Genomic DNA, 19,193 nt, shown 5'->3' with positions numbered 1-19,193 from the left:
TTGGATAAGGGTGCCTCCTTTAAAAAGACAATCAGGCTAGCTGTTTGTTTAATAAAAGATATTACCTGCAAATTTACACTAAACATTACACTTTTACACTTTTTTCTCTTTTGTGCATGTCTGCAGGCCGGAGCCTCGGGAACTGCGTTCTGGCCTGCGGTCCCGGTCCCCCCCCCCATCCCCGGTCATCCCGTTGCTGCTTCCACCTGCCTACGTGGATGTCTGCTGTGTGCTGCTGACGTCTCTGGAAAGCGTCTAGAGACAACATCTGTTGTATTAGACGCTATATAAATAAAATTGAATTGAATTGAATTGAATTGAATTGAATTGAATTGAATTGAATTGAATTGAATTGAATTGAATTGAATTGAATTGAATTGAATTGAATTGAATTGAATTGAACTAAACTGACAAACTGAGCAACACAGTTCTCTTGTTCTGCTGGCTAAAGCTGCATCGTGGTATTTGTATGGACGATACATTGAGACCTGCTGTGAGGGGCCGAGCCGGTCCAACATGAAGACACAGTGGTAGTTTCAAAGAATATGGCGTTTATTCCCCAAAATAACAAAATTCAAACAATTGTTATAGGGCCCTTAAAATAGTTAAAAATAAAAAACTAAATTCAAGCCAAAACTGATTTAACATAACAAACATCAAACTAATGGTTCAAACCAAAATTAACTGACCTACCACACAACAAACAAAGGGGGACTTAAAGGTATTATCCATGATTTTAAAGAGCTAGCAAGATTTGAAAGTGGCACCTCCTCTAAGCGCCGCCGCCTCCTCCCCCTCCCGTCAGCGCTCCGTCCAAAGCCACGCCGAGACAAACTTTGGGGAACACGCATTTGCAGGAGTCGAGTTTTCCAGGACATTTTGGACAGCACATTTTCAACAAAACTACCCCATGTCTCATTCACCTGTAAGCGAGGCCGGTTTTAGGGGGGGGGGGCTGTGCCCACCCAAACTTGCATCCTGCCCACCGGCGTCTCCATCCCGGCGAGAGTGGAGAGCAGAGAGCGGAGAGCGGCTGGCGGTGCGCTGCAGGCTCTAGAGCCACGGCTACGCCATAGGCTACGCTGTAGGCTACAGCATAGCTCTACGGCGTAGCTGTGGCAACAGAGCCTGCACGGCACCGCAGCCCTCCGCCAGCCGCACCGGCGCTCTCCGCTCTCGCCAGGATGGAGACGCCTCCATCCCCACGGACCCCCATACTGCTTCCGAGCCGGCTGCTGCGGAGCTTCATTGCGGCTGCACGTGTCACCGCGGGCTGCTGCTGCTGGGCGGAGAGTCCTGCAGCAGCAGCCCGGACCGACGGCTCTGCTCCCCGCTCTCACAGACAGCGGGACCGAGCCGCTCTGGAAATAACTACATAATAATACATACTGGGGGTCCGTGGCAGAGGGGAGGGAGGGGGGTTACACTGGGACACTGTGAGCCCAGGAGGACCCGTGGAAGCGAGTGCGCGCATGGGATAGGGGCGGGGGGGTCGTGGGCGGCATGAAGGCATCTGATTGGTTCTTTCCCCCCCTGCCAAGCCTCTGGTCCTGGACCAATCCGTTTCATTCGGACCGAATGAAACGGATTGGTTAGAGTTTTTACATGATTAAAGCTGGGAGGGGGAGGAGGGGGCGGGACTTAGAGGAGGTGCCACTTTCAAATCTTGCTAGCTCTCCAAAATCATGGATAGTACCTTTAAATACTGGCGGATCAAACCAGACTGTCACACTAGGAAGGGGAACATTTACTCACATTTAACAAAAAACTAAACAGTAAGTTTAAGAATAAACTTAAATGATTAATAAACAGAGCATTAACAAAAAAAGCAAAAGAACTCATTCACAAATTATGATGACTCTCATTGTCTTTCTCCCCCATGGTGACACGCCATATGGTATCACCCAATTTGGGATTTGAGTGTGGCAGCCAGAAAAAAACTGAAAATACAACATTAGGTTGACAAAATTAAATATACAAAAGTTAACAAAATGTGTGATTAGAACTACTGTATTTCAATAGACTCGAACAAATTAAAATATAAACAAAACGTGTACTGCAGTGGGTGCGATGTGATATGGAACTCAAAACAACAAAGTGTGGGTGCATGGGGTTACAGCCTGTGTGGCTGCAGAAATGGCCATCACACCTACCTAAACATTTTCTGCAGACCGGTCCCCTGCGCTTTCCCCCGTCTGGCAAAAGACCTCCCAGCTGAATGGCGGTGGGCCCAACGAAAACTTACAAACGTGACAACAGTTTGAGGCACAACACCTCGTCTATTCCCCAAACTGCCTCTCTGATTTTGAATTTTTAAAGCCTTCTTTCAAGAAAATTACAACCTATCTTAGACTATTTTTTTTAATTTTGAGAATTCTAGACTATATAAATGTTTATTATCTCATTGGAAAACACACTTTTGCTTTAAAGAAGATAATTTTGACTAGATTTATGGAGTATAAGGCTTATTTCCCCTCCCCACAAGCCACATGGCACCTAAGGATCCACTGCAAACATCCTGGAGCCTGACTGACACCTCGGATGCTCTCTGTCCAAACTCTGAGCTGTTTTAGGATCAATTTCCTATTAATCATAACATTAAGGCTTATCGGTGTAATGACTTTCTCATCTGCTGCTGTTAAAACCTTCAAAGTCATCAGAGTCCTAATGTCGTTCCCATTTAGCTAATAGCAGCAGCCTGTTTGGGTGACGCCTCACAGTGTGGTTAATATGGCTGCAGGGATTTGTTTTTGTTTTTTTATTGTGGAGTCATTACAGAGTCCGTCTGTCAAGACCGTCCTCTGCAGATAAGCAGCAGAACTGACAGATACTGAGTAAAATGTATGAGCTCCACCTCACAACATGGCGCTTAAACAAGACACTAAAGCGTTTTAGTATAAACGGCATGTGTCGAGCTGTTAATTTAAGGGGTAAAAAAAGTGTGATGTTTTACAGGAAGAGAATCCAATCTCCCCAGCAAACGCTCAAACCAGCTGGAATTGACTGCAAGAGATGCAAACAAGCTCCTAATGAATTCAGACCCCTCGGAGTGGCAGTCCTCCTGCATGGATGGACGTAATTATGGCCTGTGCATCGGTGGTCTGACACAGACAGGCACTTGCTCGGGTTATTCCCAGGCTCTGGCGTGCACACTGTGAAAAACACTGCATGATTCTTTTATGCAAATACAGCTCACACAGCAAACACACACTCCCTTTTTTGCCCGTGTATTTGTGATGAGGGTGGGGAGGTGATAAAAACCAGAATAAGTCTGGGAGCACGGTGCAAATTTGTTCCCACACATGTGAACAAATGCCGTTTTTATTTCACTTTCACGTTCAAATATAGTCACACATCCTACAGTCATTTTTTTTTTCCTCCTCCCCGTTTTCTCCCTCCAAACATATCTTGCCCCTTCTATCTTTCTCTGTAGTTTCTCTGTTGCTGGATTTGTCATGCTGCAACGCGAGGCCGAGGCAGCAGGGCACTATGCTCGTGCCTGTGAGCTGAGCCTCTCAGGGGTTGAGACAAAGCCGAGCTGACGTGTGGGTTCAGCTGCGTCACAGTGTCCTCTGAAACCATCTCAGAGAAGAGGGAGAAAGGAGGCAGGACATGCTCTACCAGAGGTGGCCCCCTCCCCTGCCTCTGCCTCTAATCTTTACCTCCCAGCTCCTGCTGTCATGCACATCCCGCTTTCCGTCTTCTGTTGCTCCTTTAAACAAAATAATTACAGACCACTCCAAAAAAACTGGAATAGTTACAATAACGCACACACAATCCAAAGGGACACTAAAGAGCTGTTGAATTAACAAGTGTTTGTGTTCATTTTTATCATTTAATTTGTACTATAAAGTCAGTGAACCCCACTGAGCCCCTTCTGAATCCTTCAATGTAATGTAAACTCACAGGTGTGAGGCAAGACTCCTCGAGAGCAGCGCCCATCACTCTGGAGGGAAAACATGATCCATCTCCTTCTCCTCTTTCTTCCTCCGCACACTGTTTTCTTTCCCTTTATTGCCCATCCCCCCCTTTCCACTGAGGAGTGCAGTGCCCTGGTAAATTATTGAGGCATATATTCCCCCTCTGCTGTATTGGAGCTTCCCGGTTTAATGCTCTTTTTTTTTGGGGGGGGGGGGGGGGGGGGGCAGCCAAAATTAATTTTGTTGATTTGGAATTTGAAAAAAATACAGGTTGAGGTGTTGAAAGTATATTTTAATCTGTATTTTCAATGGTGGCACATGTGGGGACGCAGTAGTTCTCAAGTACGGGTTCAAATGTGAAACAAATAAGACTTCAAAAATCTAATTTGGAAATCCATTTGACGTCGTAAATGTATTTTTTTTTCTTTTCCTCCCTAGTAGACTGGATTTGTAAACCACTTCGTCCATTACTACTGAAAAATAAAACTAAATTGTACAAATTCAGGGAGGTCTGAGAGGAAACAGTTGTGTTTGTTAAGTTTCTGCGTGTAATTCGAGCCGTCACTTTCCCGCCGGGTCCAACAAATACACGACACTTGCTCAAGGGAGAAGGTGTGAATCTCAGAGTGGAAATTGCTCAGAAATTCTTCATGAGTGGTAATAGGGCTCTAATCTGTCATGATTTTTGAAACTGCAGGGAACTGGAGCTCGGTGGAGATCAATGAGGCGTTTGCTGACACCTACTGGCTGAAAGGGTGAACTACACCCCGAGAGAAGAAAAATAGACCTTTATTTATTTAATTTTTTTCAAGTTTTTAGCACCAACAACCTGTACTACACAGCCTGGAGACATGAAAACAGGACTTGTGCCTGTGCATTTGTAATAAAACTGTCTCCTACTGGTTGTGTGAATCATTTGTATAAAAAACTTGAGTGTGTAAGCTGAGAATGCAACATTTGTCCTCACGTTGATGCTTAAAGTATCCAAAACGGTGAAACTTTTCACTGAAATGAAACGAAATGGACAACTTGAGTTCATCTTGAATATCTTATTTTATATAAATGCTCTTTTTTACATAAAAACCTGAAACATAATTTCAATTAAAACCTCATACAAACAAAACAAACGTAAAAAACCCAACATGTGGATCAGCTGTTACACCAATCACAAGTACGTACAAGTACAGTAAGTCAGTGAGGACGGTATTTGAAATGAGACTTGAAGGCAGGAAGGCTCACGTGGTAAATGCCTGAGATTAAAACACATCTTTGCACGCACATATCCTCGAGAGACGAGAAACGTAAACCCACATTCCAACAAATTAAAACTCCAGCTCAAAGTTCAAACTTTGATTCATGTTAAAGCGACAAAACTACACGTTTTCAACATTACTAGTTGGATTTTCAGCAGCGAACCAACTCATCTTCATCTGGTTGTTACAGTAAGCCTAAACTCTGGTGTACATTCATATTGCACTGTAGTTAATATATAATTTTCAAATGTGCAACTTGGCATGCAGCAACGGCACGGGTTGGGTATACAAGTTAAATTATTGTGAATTTAAAAACAGCTCCAGTGATATGACTAAGAAGCTTATGTGCTCCTGATCGTTTATGTAAGTCGGCTTCAGGGCGTCTTCTCTTTCGCTGCAGTCGTGTTAAGTGTTCGAGGCAGCGGAGTCTAACATCTCCTGCCCTAAAACATGACCCGAGCTTGAAGGCTCCTGCATCTCTGTGACACTCGTCGTACCTCTGACGCCGGCAGGGCCGTCTGCATCCTCTGTGGTGGGGGACGAGTCGCTGGCCAGGTCTAAACTGCACTCCTGCACGGTTTCCTGGGTGTCCGGTTCTTCCACCTTCTCTGGAGATGAAGGACTTTGGTTAAACGTTGAATTATCTTTAAAAGAATAAATAAATAAGTGCGTTAGTGACATTTTAAATTTCATACAAAGCACCTTTCACATCTATACAACAAGCAATGGAAGCGTTTTGTTCTAAAGAGATGAAAGGATTAAATGAAGCCAGAACTGCAGGGTGAGTTGACAAACGCTGTTTTAAGTGTGCTCATTATTCTTTTGAAGCTTGGTGGCGTTAGAAACATTTATTTGCTCTATTCAGTTGCATAATTTAATCAGGAGTGAAGCACTCACCTAAGCTGCACTGATCATCCGTGTCATCACCATAATTAGCAGACACGGAGCCCTCGTCAACACCTGACACACTTGAAGACGTGGTTTCAGCGGGGTGGGAGGCATCTGAAAATAGCATGATTCCAATGCTGATTATGTTGCATTAAAAACAACTACTGTACATTTTCAATTAGATTAGTACGACTTTACACCGGGTCTGATTACCCAGGTCTGCATCCTGCTGCGTGGGGGAGACCGTGCTCAGATTGTGCTCAGCTACGGCTGTCTGATTCAAACCTGGGCCACTGGGTGGGCTCAACTCAGCCACAGAAGGCACCTGAGGAGAGAAAAGTAGAGGTTATAAAAGTATTTTATCCTAAAAATGGTTATGAATGAATTAAAAAAGAAGAAAGATGCCATAAGCCGTACCTCTGTGTTTTCAGATGAAGCCTCCTTCTCATCACTGTTGGCGACCTCTGGTTGAAGAAAAGCTTTATGTTGGGCGTTAAGCAGAAGTGGGCGACTTGGAATCCTGTGTAAGTAGCCGTAGCCGATGCCGCAGCCCAGACTAAAATGTAGCGCAAAGAAGAAAAAAATTAGTAAGGCAGCTGTTTACAGTGTCTTTTCCCATCTTGATGACAGAAGAAGGAATGGTAATGTGTTTTTCTCGCTCTATATTAATCATCCACGCAATTCATTATCCATTGTAAAACAAGCTTTTAGAGGCTGGAAAGTGTTCTCGCTGCCACTCTTGACAGGATTTAGGTCTCACAGAGAAACCCCCCAAATTCAGCTGTTTTTCACTACCAGCACTGTTAGTAATCCACTCTCTTTGACCACTTTAGCTTAATTTGGGATTGTTGTCATGTTGGGAGTGGGGCTGGATTAAGGGAGACGGTTGTGCGGAGGACAGTCGACATAAAGCCAACGCCAGATCAATAAGCAGAACACAATAATTTGCTTTGGCAACCTCTATAAAAAAAGGAAAAGCTTAAATAAGTTGCCATTGTTGTTTTGTTGGCACCTCCATGGTCCATTTTCATTTCTTATTCTCTAACTTGTTTTTTTTCCACAGCGTGGCAGACTCGGGACGGGGGCGGTGAATATTTCTACTGCCATGAAAAAGCCATTTTTATCTCATCCAATTTTAGAATTGACAACAATAATATTTCTCCCTTGTACAGGTGAGGTTCTGCTGCGTGTTTGTCACGGGGAAGTGAGTCCTCGATGACTGGTATCCATGGAAACCATCTTTGTGCAGCTTCCTTTGTCTTGAGATGTTGGTCCCAGAATCACAAAGATTCAGCAGAACGATTCACCTCGGCCGCTCTCCCTCTCCATCATTCTTGCCTGAGCAGGTTTCTTTTCTTTTTTGCTTCTTTACACACTTGTTCATGTTTTGACAGTTTGGAGGTCCTTTCGCTTTTTGATCATGGCTTGTGTCTGCCACTTAAAAACACCTGCAGAGGGCTTGTGAGGCTCTTTTAGTCTTTTGTGTCCGGTGACAGCTGGAGGACCTGCCGAAGCAGTTGACTGTTTACTGACTCGAGAAGTATTGCTTTAGTTTCTCCAGTACTCGAGTTGTAAAAAAAAAATCAGGGGGGATGGTGGATTTTATCATATGGGGACAGATAATTTGTGCTGATTACAAATAATATAATATATTACAAATAATAGCTCTGACCAAAACAGCTGCAGAAATACTGCAGGAATGACATAGCAGCAGTTAAATGCAGCCTTCTGTAAGCTTTAAATATCCACTGGCTTACATCAAATACATCAAAACACAACAATAAAAAACAGTTTTCTGAACTTATCAATATGACTCTGTCCTTCACAGGATAAGTAACATGGATCACTGCAAAAACTCAAAATCTTAACCAGAATATTTGTCTTATTTCTAGTTAAAATGTCTCATTTTAGTAAAAAAAATCTCATTACACTTAAAACAAGACTCATCACTGGAAAAAACAACAATTTTCACCTGTTTCAAGTAGATTTTAACTTGAAATAAGTAAAAAAATCTGCCAGTGGAACAAGATTTTTTTGCTTGTAATAAGAAGATAAATCTTGTCCCACTGGCAGATTTTCCTACTTATTTCAAGTGAAAATTTACTTGAAACAGGTGAAAATTGTCAAATAAGTTATTTTTCTGGTGATGACTCTAAATGTTGAAATAGCAGTAAAACCACATTCATTGATGGAAGGACATAAGGGATGGAAAGGGGGGATGGCAGTTTTACAGTGGGGGGTGATTTTTACCGTTTTTATTTGAGGGGGGATGCCATCCCCCCTCATCCCCCCTCAACTTGAGTACTGAGTTTCTCTAAATTTATGGTTGATGAGAACATCCTAAACGTGGTATTTATATAACCAGACATATGATATCAGCTTTCTTTGTTTTATTTGGGGAAACTGTTAAAGGTTATGAATAGTTTGCACTTGGAGAACCATTTAGAATAAATACCCACCTTCCTTCTCCTCCCCATGCCCCGTTAGGCGTCACCACAACCTCCCTGCATTGATCGGATTGTGTGTTGTAGACTAACAGCTTCAGAGGTTTCCCCTCATTGGCTTCAATCAAGGAAAAGAAATCTTCTGACTGCAGGGTTTATACAAAGAGACTGTATTGTGATGTAGCTGAGGTTTTTGATAACACATTTACTGATGTACATTTCTAAATTAAAAATAAAGCACGAGACAAGATATCTTACATCTTGTAGCACCTGGTCAGCTCCAACAATAAAGTCAAGGTGTGCAATGAGGCCAGCCAGCGCTGCTGGAGAATTCACCTCCATATCCTTAAAAAAGAAAGGATGCGTTTTATGCACTTCTGCAAACGGTTATTGTGCAAAACACGGAAAAATCCTCATCAATGCCTCATCTCTGGCTGTAAAGTCACAACCAGATGTTACCATATGCTTTAACAAGGGAAAAAAGCAGGCTTGACTTACCAGGACATGCCAAACGTTCTCATTAGCGCCTTCAAAGCTGCAGAAGCGGACGCTGGCGCCCAGTAAACCCTGACCACCCCACATGTTACTGGGGGTCACCTCCAGCTCCTTCACCCGCTGGGTTTTAGAGTTGTAAACCTCAAGTTTAACTGCTTTCTCCACATTGGCCTTAAGGAGGTCCTTCAGCAAGTCACTTTCTTTATTCTGGAAAAACACGGGAATATGGGTGAATCCAGGTATAATGGGGCAAAAATGGCTCCTGCAGCATGAACAGAGGTGTCAAGTAACGAAGTACAAATACTTTGTTACCTTTCTTAAGTAGAAATTTTGGTTATCTATACTTCACTGGAGTAATTATTTTTCAGACGACTTTTTACTTTTACTCCTTACATTTTCACACAATTATCTGTACTTTTTACTCCTTACATTTTAAAAACAGCCTTGTTACTCTATTTCATTTCGGCCTTTAAAAAAAAACTATCCAGTTAAATTGCTCCATCCGGATAGAGTGAATTTGGTTGTGGTTGTTTCAGATGTTCTTGTCCAGTTTTGTTCTTACATCCGTTCCCTCAGATTCCTGCAACTAAACTTGGATGTACATTCCAATAAAGGTTAGGATAAATGATAACATGCCTCTGAAGTTGGACTTTTTGCACCATTACAATACTTATAGGCAACTATTCATCATATCTCCTGCTCTCTGAAACACATGTTAATGCTCAATAGTACACATATATGGTTCTTTAATATATTTGCATTATACTAAGATACATTCATTTTCAATGGCTTTTGTCCTTAATGGCCTTTTTCCCCCTTACATTACTTTTACTTTTATACTTTAAGTAGTTTTGAACGCAGTACTTTCATACTTTTTTTTTTTGAGTAAAAAACTTGAGTTGATACTTCAACTTCTACAGGAGTATTTTTAAACTCTAGTATCTATACTTCTACCTGAATAATGAATGTGAATACTTTTGACATCTCTGAGCATGAACACATATAACCACATGAACTATGCATCACTACTCACAAGTCTGGTGTTTCCTATTGAGAGAATGAAATCAAAGAAAGGCTCCAGGCCAGCCTTCAGTGCAGGTGAGTCCTCTTGAACCTGAAACATGAATCAACACACGTGAGATTTGATCGACATGTCTGACACGCAGTGAAAAACCGCGCTGCATTGTCGCCCCCGTGTGTCCAGTTCAGGTACTACAGCTGCCACTATCAGGTGTTGTGCCGGATTCAGCACCCCTGCCGTGAAAAGCACCTCCTCGTCGTACACACCGTTTAGCGTCCAGTTTTGTGTTAATGATTCATGTTTAAATGGGCTCATGGATTCCACAATAGTCATACTTTCCCACAATCACAGTCACAGATAACAAAAATCGGGTACATGGTTATTGATGTCATTAATTAATAGCCTGCTTACTGTTGTCTTCTATAATATTTGTAAATATATATAATATAAACTCCTAAGTATGTGTTCATGTGAGTGTGTATATATAAATATATTGAAGTGTCAGTGTGTGTTTTTTTTCTTGGTCTACTTATCATTGAATATAAACTCCTAAATATGTGTTCATGTGAGTGTGTGGAATGAGAATATCATTTTTGTCATCGTGTGTACGACGAGGGGGTGCTTTTCACGGCAGGGGTGCTGATTCCGGCACAACACCGGGTCTCCTCTCTGCTAATTATGGCAACCCTTGCAGTAATAATCACAAGCAATTAATTTCATGTAACCTTAGTAATGTATCCATATTAATTGGTTCTACAGTGAGAAATAAACATTTCCACTGTCTTGAGAAGCTCTTGAACCAGATGCCACCTCATTGTTTATTATTTATTGTTTATTGAGATCCCCATTAGCTGCAGCAGAAACTTAAGCTATTCTTCCTGGGGTCTTAACAACATAATGCAATACAAGAGAAAACAAATGGAGAAAAGAACTTAAAAAAATCAAAAAAATCAGAATAATATACACATACATATATATATATATATATATATATATATATATATATATATATATATATATATATATATATATATATATATACACATATATATACACACATATATATATACACATACATACATACACACACACACATTACATTACACACACACACACACACACACACACACACACATATATATATATATATATATATATATATATATATATATATATATATATATATATATATATATATATATATATATATATATATCATATTACTCATCATGTGCGGGTGCCACTTACTTACCACGATTTTAACAATTTTTGCAACACTAGGACTAAACATGACTGACCCTTTTAGATAATGTGCCAACTTTTTATGTTTAAGTCAAACGTAGTTTGTAAGTCCACCACCTATAATGGGTAATTAGCATTATGTACACACGAGCATGTTCAACCTTGGGTTAAGAAGGATTTATAGTCCGCGTTAAATCGACGCAGAGCATACGCCGTAGTTACGCGTCGCCGCGTACCCTACGGCGTAGGCTCTGCGTCGATTTAACGCGGAACCATAAATCAGGCTTTACACGTCACAGCCACGTACCCCATGGACGTGATATCCACTGTTACTGCCATCGTCCGGTAAAAACGCGCTCTGATTCAGCCCCATCGCTCCCAGCAGCTTCACTTCGGACTAAATGTCACTGGGGTAGAGTCATTACTGGATGACACGCCGGATTTGAGCCCACTAGCGCTAGCTGCATGGGGGAAGCTGCCGGGACAAGACAGAAAAATAAACACAGATAGCAGAAAAATCGATCCTGTCATTGCTCTGTGACCCGAAAATCAGCGTTCGATTAGCTGGACTGGTTTCCTAGCAATCAAGGCAAGCCTCGCTGCCATTAATGGAAACTAGTGCAGTGGGAGACGGAATTACATGTTTTACTCACTTATAAAAGTACTAACATATAACTTACAATACCCTGGACGATTGGAAGTCAAAATGTTACTACTATAGAACCTTTATAGAAGACAGAAAACACTAACTTTCTTTGCATTTTTAGATATTTGTTATAAACCAGATGCATATTCATGTATTATCTTTGAGTATCTGGGATGAGCTAATTTATCACACACACTAATAATTAATTTAATAATAATTAATTATGATAATAATCTTTATCTGTATTACCTGGCTTTATTACTAAAAAAACAGTTTTTTCCCAAAAGCCATAACCGCCCTGAACAAAATGTGAATGCCCTCATGTGCAATTACTGTTTTTACCGTGCAATACTTTTTCCCGGACTATCTGTGCAATATTCCACCACATGTGTAACTATATGTTATTATCTGTAAATAAGATCTCAGGTCTTGATTTCACTATTCAAATGCACTTTAACCTTTTTTATATTTTTATATTATTTACATTTCTTATACTCATATATTTCTTATTGTTTGCACTGTCTTGCACTGGAGAGATGCTGCTTTCAATCTCACTGTACCCAGGTATATTGACAATAAAGTATTCTATTCTATTCTATTCTATTATATTCTATTCTATTCTACTTTATCTTTATTACTTGAACTTACTGAGAGCAAATTAAGTCATTTTTAAAAAGTTTGCACTGTGAAATGTTAGTGTTTTTGGCTTAAAGTTTAAGATACCTTTTAATCAATTTTCAGTTAATCTATATGCAGTTTAATCTCATAACATCAGCTGTCATGTCATGTCAAGTCAGGCAAGGAACAAGTACTTCAAACTTGACTTCCTCAATTTATAAATGATGGTAACTATACACCTGTGTCTAACTTGAAATAGGAATGTTCCTGCTGTTCACACTTTGTTTTTGAACCATATCATGAAGTGTTACAGGCTGTGGAACATGATCTTCTTTACACTGGCGGCTGATTTATTTATACAGTTAGTCATCAGTTGGAAAACGTCTGTGTGGATCACACCTTTTCAGAGTGTTTCGCTGACTTTGCTCAAATACGACGGCGTACCCTCTGACTCAAACTGCACCTGTTCTTTCCCACTACGATAATAAACACTGATAAGATACAAGTTCTCTTGTGGTTGAAGTTATTCAGTGCATAAAGTTACAAATAAAATAGATATCTTAAACCATACTGGTTCATATTGGGTCTGTAGACCACATAAATATCAATATTTTTTGGTTTGTTCCTCAGCTAATGCACAGGATGTTGTGCTTATTCTGAAAGGAATGTGTCAGGTGGATTGTTGATTTTGGCAGGTCACCCAACATTTGTGTGATTTAAGGACCTTTTTGAAGGTCTTTCAGTGTGAAACTATTATAAATAGTTAAAAGCAAACTGAGCTCCATCCTCACTTCTCCATCATGATTTGGTTGGTGACTCTTCTGTCCTGCGCTGGTAAGCTTGCGGTGACATATAGCAACAAGACAGCCTTTTCTTGCTGCTCGTGATTTTGCAGACATGTACGTGAATGTTCTGTGTATGTTTGTATGAAAGGGTTGATTTGGGCTGAACAGCCCTTGAACCACAATGAGCAGAATGACAGAGTCATCGGAGGCTATGATGCTGATCGCTTAATGTGGAGATGGCAGGTAGGACGACTGACTGCAGCATGTTTAATGCAGAGACGGCACTTTTCCCATAAAAAAAAAAAATATATATATATATTTTTTTTTTTAATGAATGAATGAAGTTTATTCAGTCATGACAACACAAAAACAACACAACACCAAAAAACATTGTGCACAGCATTCACATTTCACACAAAACCAATAATCATGTGTTGAACAATGACTGAAAAGGCACAGGCTGAAGCAAACTGCTTATAAAAGCCTATCCTATATTACCAACTTTCTTTTTGTGGCTATCGACCTCCAGAAAACCTAAGAGACAATAGAAAAGCAAAGAAACAACAAAAGGCAAAGAAACAACAGAAAAACAAAGAAACATTACCAGATAGTCAATTGCACTTATAAGCTTCAAAAATAGCTTTACAAACCATTTTCTTAAAAACCAAAAGAGAATGACATGTTTTTAAATTTATGTTGGCATCATTGCAGAATTTAACTCCAGTAATGGAGACACGTCTCCTTTTCATACCTTTTTTAGCTTTTTGTACAGTAAAATTGCAGACACCTCTAAGATTATAGGGAGTCCCCTGAATTGAAAAAAACCTCTGTATTGAGTCAGGGAGCATTTTTGATTTTGCTCTGAACATAATTTGCATGATTTTATAATAAAACAAATAATAAAATTTAATAACATGAGAATTTAGAAAAGGTGGATCTGTGTGAGCGTAGTAATCAGCCTTATTGATGATACGTATGGCTTGTTTTTGAAGTTTTATTATTGAATTTAAGGTGGTTTTAAAGGTGGATCCCCATAATTCCAAATCTGAAGACAAAACAAAAAAAAAAAATTCTGTGGTCACCAAGTAGCCTGAGAACTGCAGATATGTAGAACTGAACTAGTAACACATTACATGTAACCAGAAAGCTCACATTTAGCTTTTTATCTCAGGCTTCCCTCCAGTATGATTCATACAATGACGGTTACTTCGGTCACATCTGTGGAGGAACCATCATTGATGCTTTCTATATCATGACAGCAGCTCACTGTATCCTCAGGTTTGAGCTCTTTTGCATAACCCATCAACATCTTTCCAAACATATGATGTTTTTGGATAAATGTGTGTGGATAAGATTTTTTCTCCTTCCTTTTTTCCTTCTTTCATGCAGCAAGGATAGCAGTAAATACCGGGTGGTGGTGGGTGAGTACCAACTCTACAAAGATGAAGGCACTGAGCAGAACATCAACGTGGAAAGCATTATTGTCCATCCGGAATGGAATGGGGATCTTGGCAAAGGGTAAACACTTAACATTTCAGATTTGCCCCTTTGGTTTAAAGTCAAATGTATTTTGTTCACTAGGAAATCTGGGGGCACTCATGCCTGATGATGGGGACGTTTTACTTCCTTCTCAGCTCCAAAATGAAATGTCAGAAATGATTAAAGCACATAAACTGCTTACATTTGATAATGTACAACTCGTTGTTTTGACATTTCTTTCAGGAATGATATTGCTCTCTTGAAACTGGCCGATCCCGTGATTGGCACCAATTACGTGCTGCTCGCCAACCTCCCCTACCCTGAGCAGACGCTGGATCATGACTTCACCTGTTACATCTCAGGCTGGGGCTTAATAGACTGTGAGTAAGCACGATACATTACACACAGTACTCGAATTGAGGGGGGATGAGGGGGGGGTGGCATCCCCCTTGAAATAAAAACGGTCCAAATCATTCCCCTGTAAAACTGCCATCCCCCCTTTCCATCCCTTTTGTCATTTAATCAATGAATGTGGTTTTACTGCTATTTCAACATTTAGAGTCATCACCAGAAAAATAACTTATTTGACAATTTTCACCTGTTTCAAGTACATTTTCACTTGAAATAAGTAGGAAAATCTGCCTGTGGGACAAGATTTATCTTTTTATTACAAGCAAAAAAATCTTGTTCTACTGGCAGATTTTTCTACTTATTTCAAGTGAAAATCTACTTGAACCAGGTGAAAATTGTTGTTGTTTTCCAGTGATGACTCTTGTTTTAAGTGTAATGAGTTTTTTTTTTTTTACAAAAATGGGACATTTTAACTAGAAATAAGACAAATATTCTTGTTAAAATTTTGAGTTTTTGCAGTGATCCATTTTACTTATCCTGTAAAGGACAGAGTCATATTGATAAGTTCAGAAAACTGTTTTTTATTGTTGTGTTTTGATGTATTAGATGTAAGCCCAGTGGATATTTAAAGCTTACAGAAGGCTGCATTTAACTGCTGCTATGTCATTCCTGCAGTATTTCTGCAGGTGTTTTGATCACTGCTATTATTTGTAATATATTATATTATTTGTAATCAGCACAAATTATCTGTCCCCCTATGATAAAAACCACCATCCCCCTGATTTTTTTTTACAACTCAAGTACTGATTACACATGAACACACGATGTGCGTGTTTGTAATTCCTGGTCTCCGTCTTCACCAACTCAGACGTGGGAACCCCCGTTGAAATCCTCCAGGAAGCTCCCATCTCCGTGGTGGAGCATGCGGTCTGCTCCAGGCATGAGGTGTGGGGCAGCCTGGCTCTGAAAACCATGGTGTGTGCTGGAGGGGATGGCGTCATTTCAGGCTGCCAGGTATGAAAATCAAAAAATACAGTGACAAAAGTTAATATCCTTTGCTTTAAAGGGGCCATATTATGCCTTTTCTGTATATTCTGACTTCTAACGATGAATTATCACCTACACATGAATGGACCCACTCAAAAATTAGGTGTTATAATAGAGAACACCCACTGTCACACTTTTTTTTTAAGGAAAAAAAAGTTAAGTAAATAGATAAAATGTGATGTTTTTGCTAATTGAAAGCGTTGTGCACTTAAATAATCTTAAATAAATACATATAAAACATATTTAATTATTATTAAATGGTTATTGGTTTACTAAAAATGGTCATTGTTCAAGTTATGATAAGTGATCATAACTTAAACGTATTGTCGATGACTATACATTGTTTGAAATGGTTGATGCTATTTAAAGAATGTATGATTTTGTATTGTAATGCATTATATCTAAATGTTTAACGGAACGACTGTAACCTTAATGTGAGTGTCAAAAGGAGCACTGGTCTTATTTGACAGAAATCTAAAGTATATTTTGTAGTAGAATTTCCTTTTTTTCACTTTTTTCGTTTCCGTTTTTCTTTTCTTTTTCTTTACTACCTCTTTAGGTTTGCTTTTGATTTTTTGTCATGTACTGTACAGGACTGTCTCAGAACATTTGAATATTGTGATAAAGTTCTTTATTTTCTGTAATGCAATTAAAAAAGAAAGTCAGAAATGTCATACATTCTGGATTCATTACAAATCAACTGAAATATTGCAAGTCTTTTATTATTTTAATATTGCTGATTATGGCTTACAGTTTAAGATTAAGATTCCCAGAATATTCAAATTTTTTGAGATAGGATATTTGAGTTTTCTTAAGCTGTAAGCCATGATCAGCAATATTAAAATAATAAAAGGCTTGCAATATTTCAGTTGATTTGTAATGAATCCAGAATGTATGACATTTTTGTTTTTGTAATTGCATTACAGAAAATCACAATATTCTAATTTTCTGAGACACTCCTGTATATTATGTGTCGGACCCCAGGAAGAATAGCTGCAGTTTTGCTGCAGCCAATGGGGATCCAAATAAAACTATAACTATGCACTTAATAAAGCAGATGTGTTCAGTTGGTGACCCTGTTAAGAGGATTTTTTAAGGACGATAATTCATCCCGAGAGGCGAGAAGTCTTGCTTTCTTATTCCATGCTCTGCCCTCTTGCTGTGTGTGCCAGGGCGACTCCGGCGGTCCCCTGAACTGCTATACTGATGGAGCATGGAGAGTCCACGGTGTCGTCAGCTACGGACCTGCTGGCATGTGCAACCAATATTCTAAACCCACCGTCTTCACCAGAGTCTCGTCTTTCATGGACTGGATGTATTCAGTAAGCCTCTTTAAACCTGCACAATTGTGTCTGACTGTTGATACCAAAACAGATTGGACTAATTTATGTTGTTTTTCCAGATTACGGGATCCAGGAAGGTTTAGACAGCAGAGTTCAAGGCTCTTCAAATCATCATTTCAGACCTGTGAAATAAAATTCATGAGCATCTCAGTTTGTCATGTTTTCCTTATTCTTAAAATAACCAAAAGTTGGCAAGTTTGATGTGTTTTTTGACAAAAGCACAATACTCCTCTTTGATTTAATGCATATTTTGGCACTCTTGCACCTTCCTCCAGGGTCAGAAGTGCATTTCTCTCTGACTGCATATTGCGTTCCTGTGTTTGGCCCACAATCAGTGTAAGTGGCTGGACCACAGCTGAAGGTGTATCAACAAAGTGGTTACAGTCCTGATCTCCTGACCTCACAATCTGTAGCTTGAAATGCTGGAAAATTCCAGAGGATGTTTTTTAAACCTAAGATCACAGGCAGCGGACCTCTGTCAGGCTGAAAGGGCTTAAGATTCATGGAGGCAACTCTTTTCTCATGTTTCTGGGATCAAAGAAAGCCAGAACATCCAGGCTGTGTTTGCTTAAAACCGGTGTCCTAACAAGGACCAAACGTTCTTAACTGCGGCCAAATGTGAGCTTTATTCAGTCACAGACTTGACATATCCTCCTCGTCTGGAATTTCTGGCCTTATGTTTGTGGTGGCGGTCTGGAGACTGCTGCGTGACATCATACAAAGTGTTTTTCTCTCCGCCACGGAAACCAAAAACCACAGATAAATTCCATGAAAGACAATGTTTTTGATTATTTCAAGGTGAGATGAAGATTACTTTTTATTGCAGTGTTCTTACTTCACTGTGGAGGAGGTTTTTACTTCAATTTGAGATTGTGGACAAAGATTTAACAAAACAAACTGTGAGCATGTTGAATAATTTTGCATCGTGCTCCCTTATAAAACACCATCATTTAGTGAATAGAAAATTTACTTTGCAGGACTACAATTAGGTCCAAAAATATTTGGACAAGGGAAGCGTTTTTTTTTTTTTTATAATTTTTGTCTTTATACACCACTACAATAGACTAAAAGGAAGTTAGTCGGCCAGGTGTGGTTTCTTCTCTTGTTACTTGAAGACGGATGAAGCAGACAAAAGATCTGGAGCTGATATCGGGTATTAAGTTGGGATTTGGCAGCTGTTCGACCAGAGCTATTATGAAGTCTAAGGAGCTGCCAATGCAACCATTATGCTAAAAAAACCAACATAAATCTATGCAGAAGATAAAAGGAAACAAACAAAAAACTTAGATGTGGCCCACTCAACAGTTCGAAGCCTTATTAAAAAGAAAGATAGAAAGAACTGGTGAAATAAACCACATCAAAAGGCCTGGATGACAACTGAAGGGATGATTACAGAGTCACTTCCTTGGTGGAGACAAAAACCCTTTACAACATCAACAAAAGTCAAGAATACTCAGGAGAGTACATCACTGTCAAAATCTGCAATCGAGAGGTCTTCTCCAATGTAAATACAGAGGATTTATTACAAAGGTGCAAACCACAAACAACGTTGAAGAACAGGACAGCCCGAACAAAAGCGTCTCGTGCTCTGGAATCAGACTCTTTGGATGGATGAAACTGGGATAAACTCAGAATGGCGGCAAGAGAAAAGCATGGAGAAG

At 39.8% G+C, this 19,193-nt stretch overlaps 2 protein-coding genes across 4 annotated transcripts; one reads left to right on the top strand and one right to left on the bottom strand.

The window, feature by feature from the left end:
- Positions 1-4,954: 4,954 nt before the first annotated feature.
- LOC133423101 (Golgi reassembly-stacking protein 1-like) lies at positions 4,955-11,752 on the bottom strand. Of its 3 annotated transcripts, none has more exons than XM_061713220.1 (9): positions 11,571-11,752; positions 10,034-10,114; positions 9,004-9,207; positions 8,764-8,850; positions 8,521-8,651; positions 6,479-6,617; positions 6,275-6,386; positions 6,071-6,175; positions 4,955-5,817 (listed from the first exon to the last, which is right to left on the bottom strand). In XM_061713220.1, exons 1-9 carry the CDS (start codon positions 11,634-11,636, stop codon positions 5,579-5,581), a joined length of 1,164 nt encoding a protein of 387 aa, XP_061569204.1. In that variant the 5' UTR covers positions 11,637-11,752; the 3' UTR covers positions 4,955-5,578. The 3 variants fall into 3 exon arrangements, with proteins under 3 accessions (XP_061569204.1, XP_061569205.1, XP_061569203.1); XM_061713221.1 differs by having other exon boundaries at positions 4,955-5,781; XM_061713219.1 differs by having other exon boundaries at positions 4,955-5,776.
- A 1,564-nt stretch (positions 11,753-13,316) lies between these two features.
- Positions 13,317-17,682, top strand: LOC133423078 (chymotrypsin-like elastase family member 1). Its single transcript, XM_061713184.1, has 8 exons — positions 13,317-13,361; positions 13,461-13,555; positions 14,484-14,590; positions 14,702-14,830; positions 15,035-15,171; positions 16,011-16,156; positions 17,362-17,511; positions 17,592-17,682. Exons 1-8 carry the CDS (start codon positions 13,328-13,330, stop codon positions 17,613-17,615), a joined length of 822 nt encoding a protein of 273 aa, XP_061569168.1. The 5' UTR covers positions 13,317-13,327; the 3' UTR covers positions 17,616-17,682.
- The last annotated feature ends 1,511 nt before the right edge of the window (positions 17,683-19,193 follow it).

The sequence above is a fragment of the Cololabis saira genome, chromosome 22, assembly GCF_033807715.1.
Source record: "Cololabis saira isolate AMF1-May2022 chromosome 22, fColSai1.1, whole genome shotgun sequence".
Lineage (NCBI taxonomy): Eukaryota > Metazoa > Chordata > Actinopteri > Beloniformes > Belonidae > Cololabis > Cololabis saira.
The sequence above is the reverse complement of the archived record's forward strand: the minus strand, read 5'-3'. Positions and strand labels throughout refer to the sequence as shown.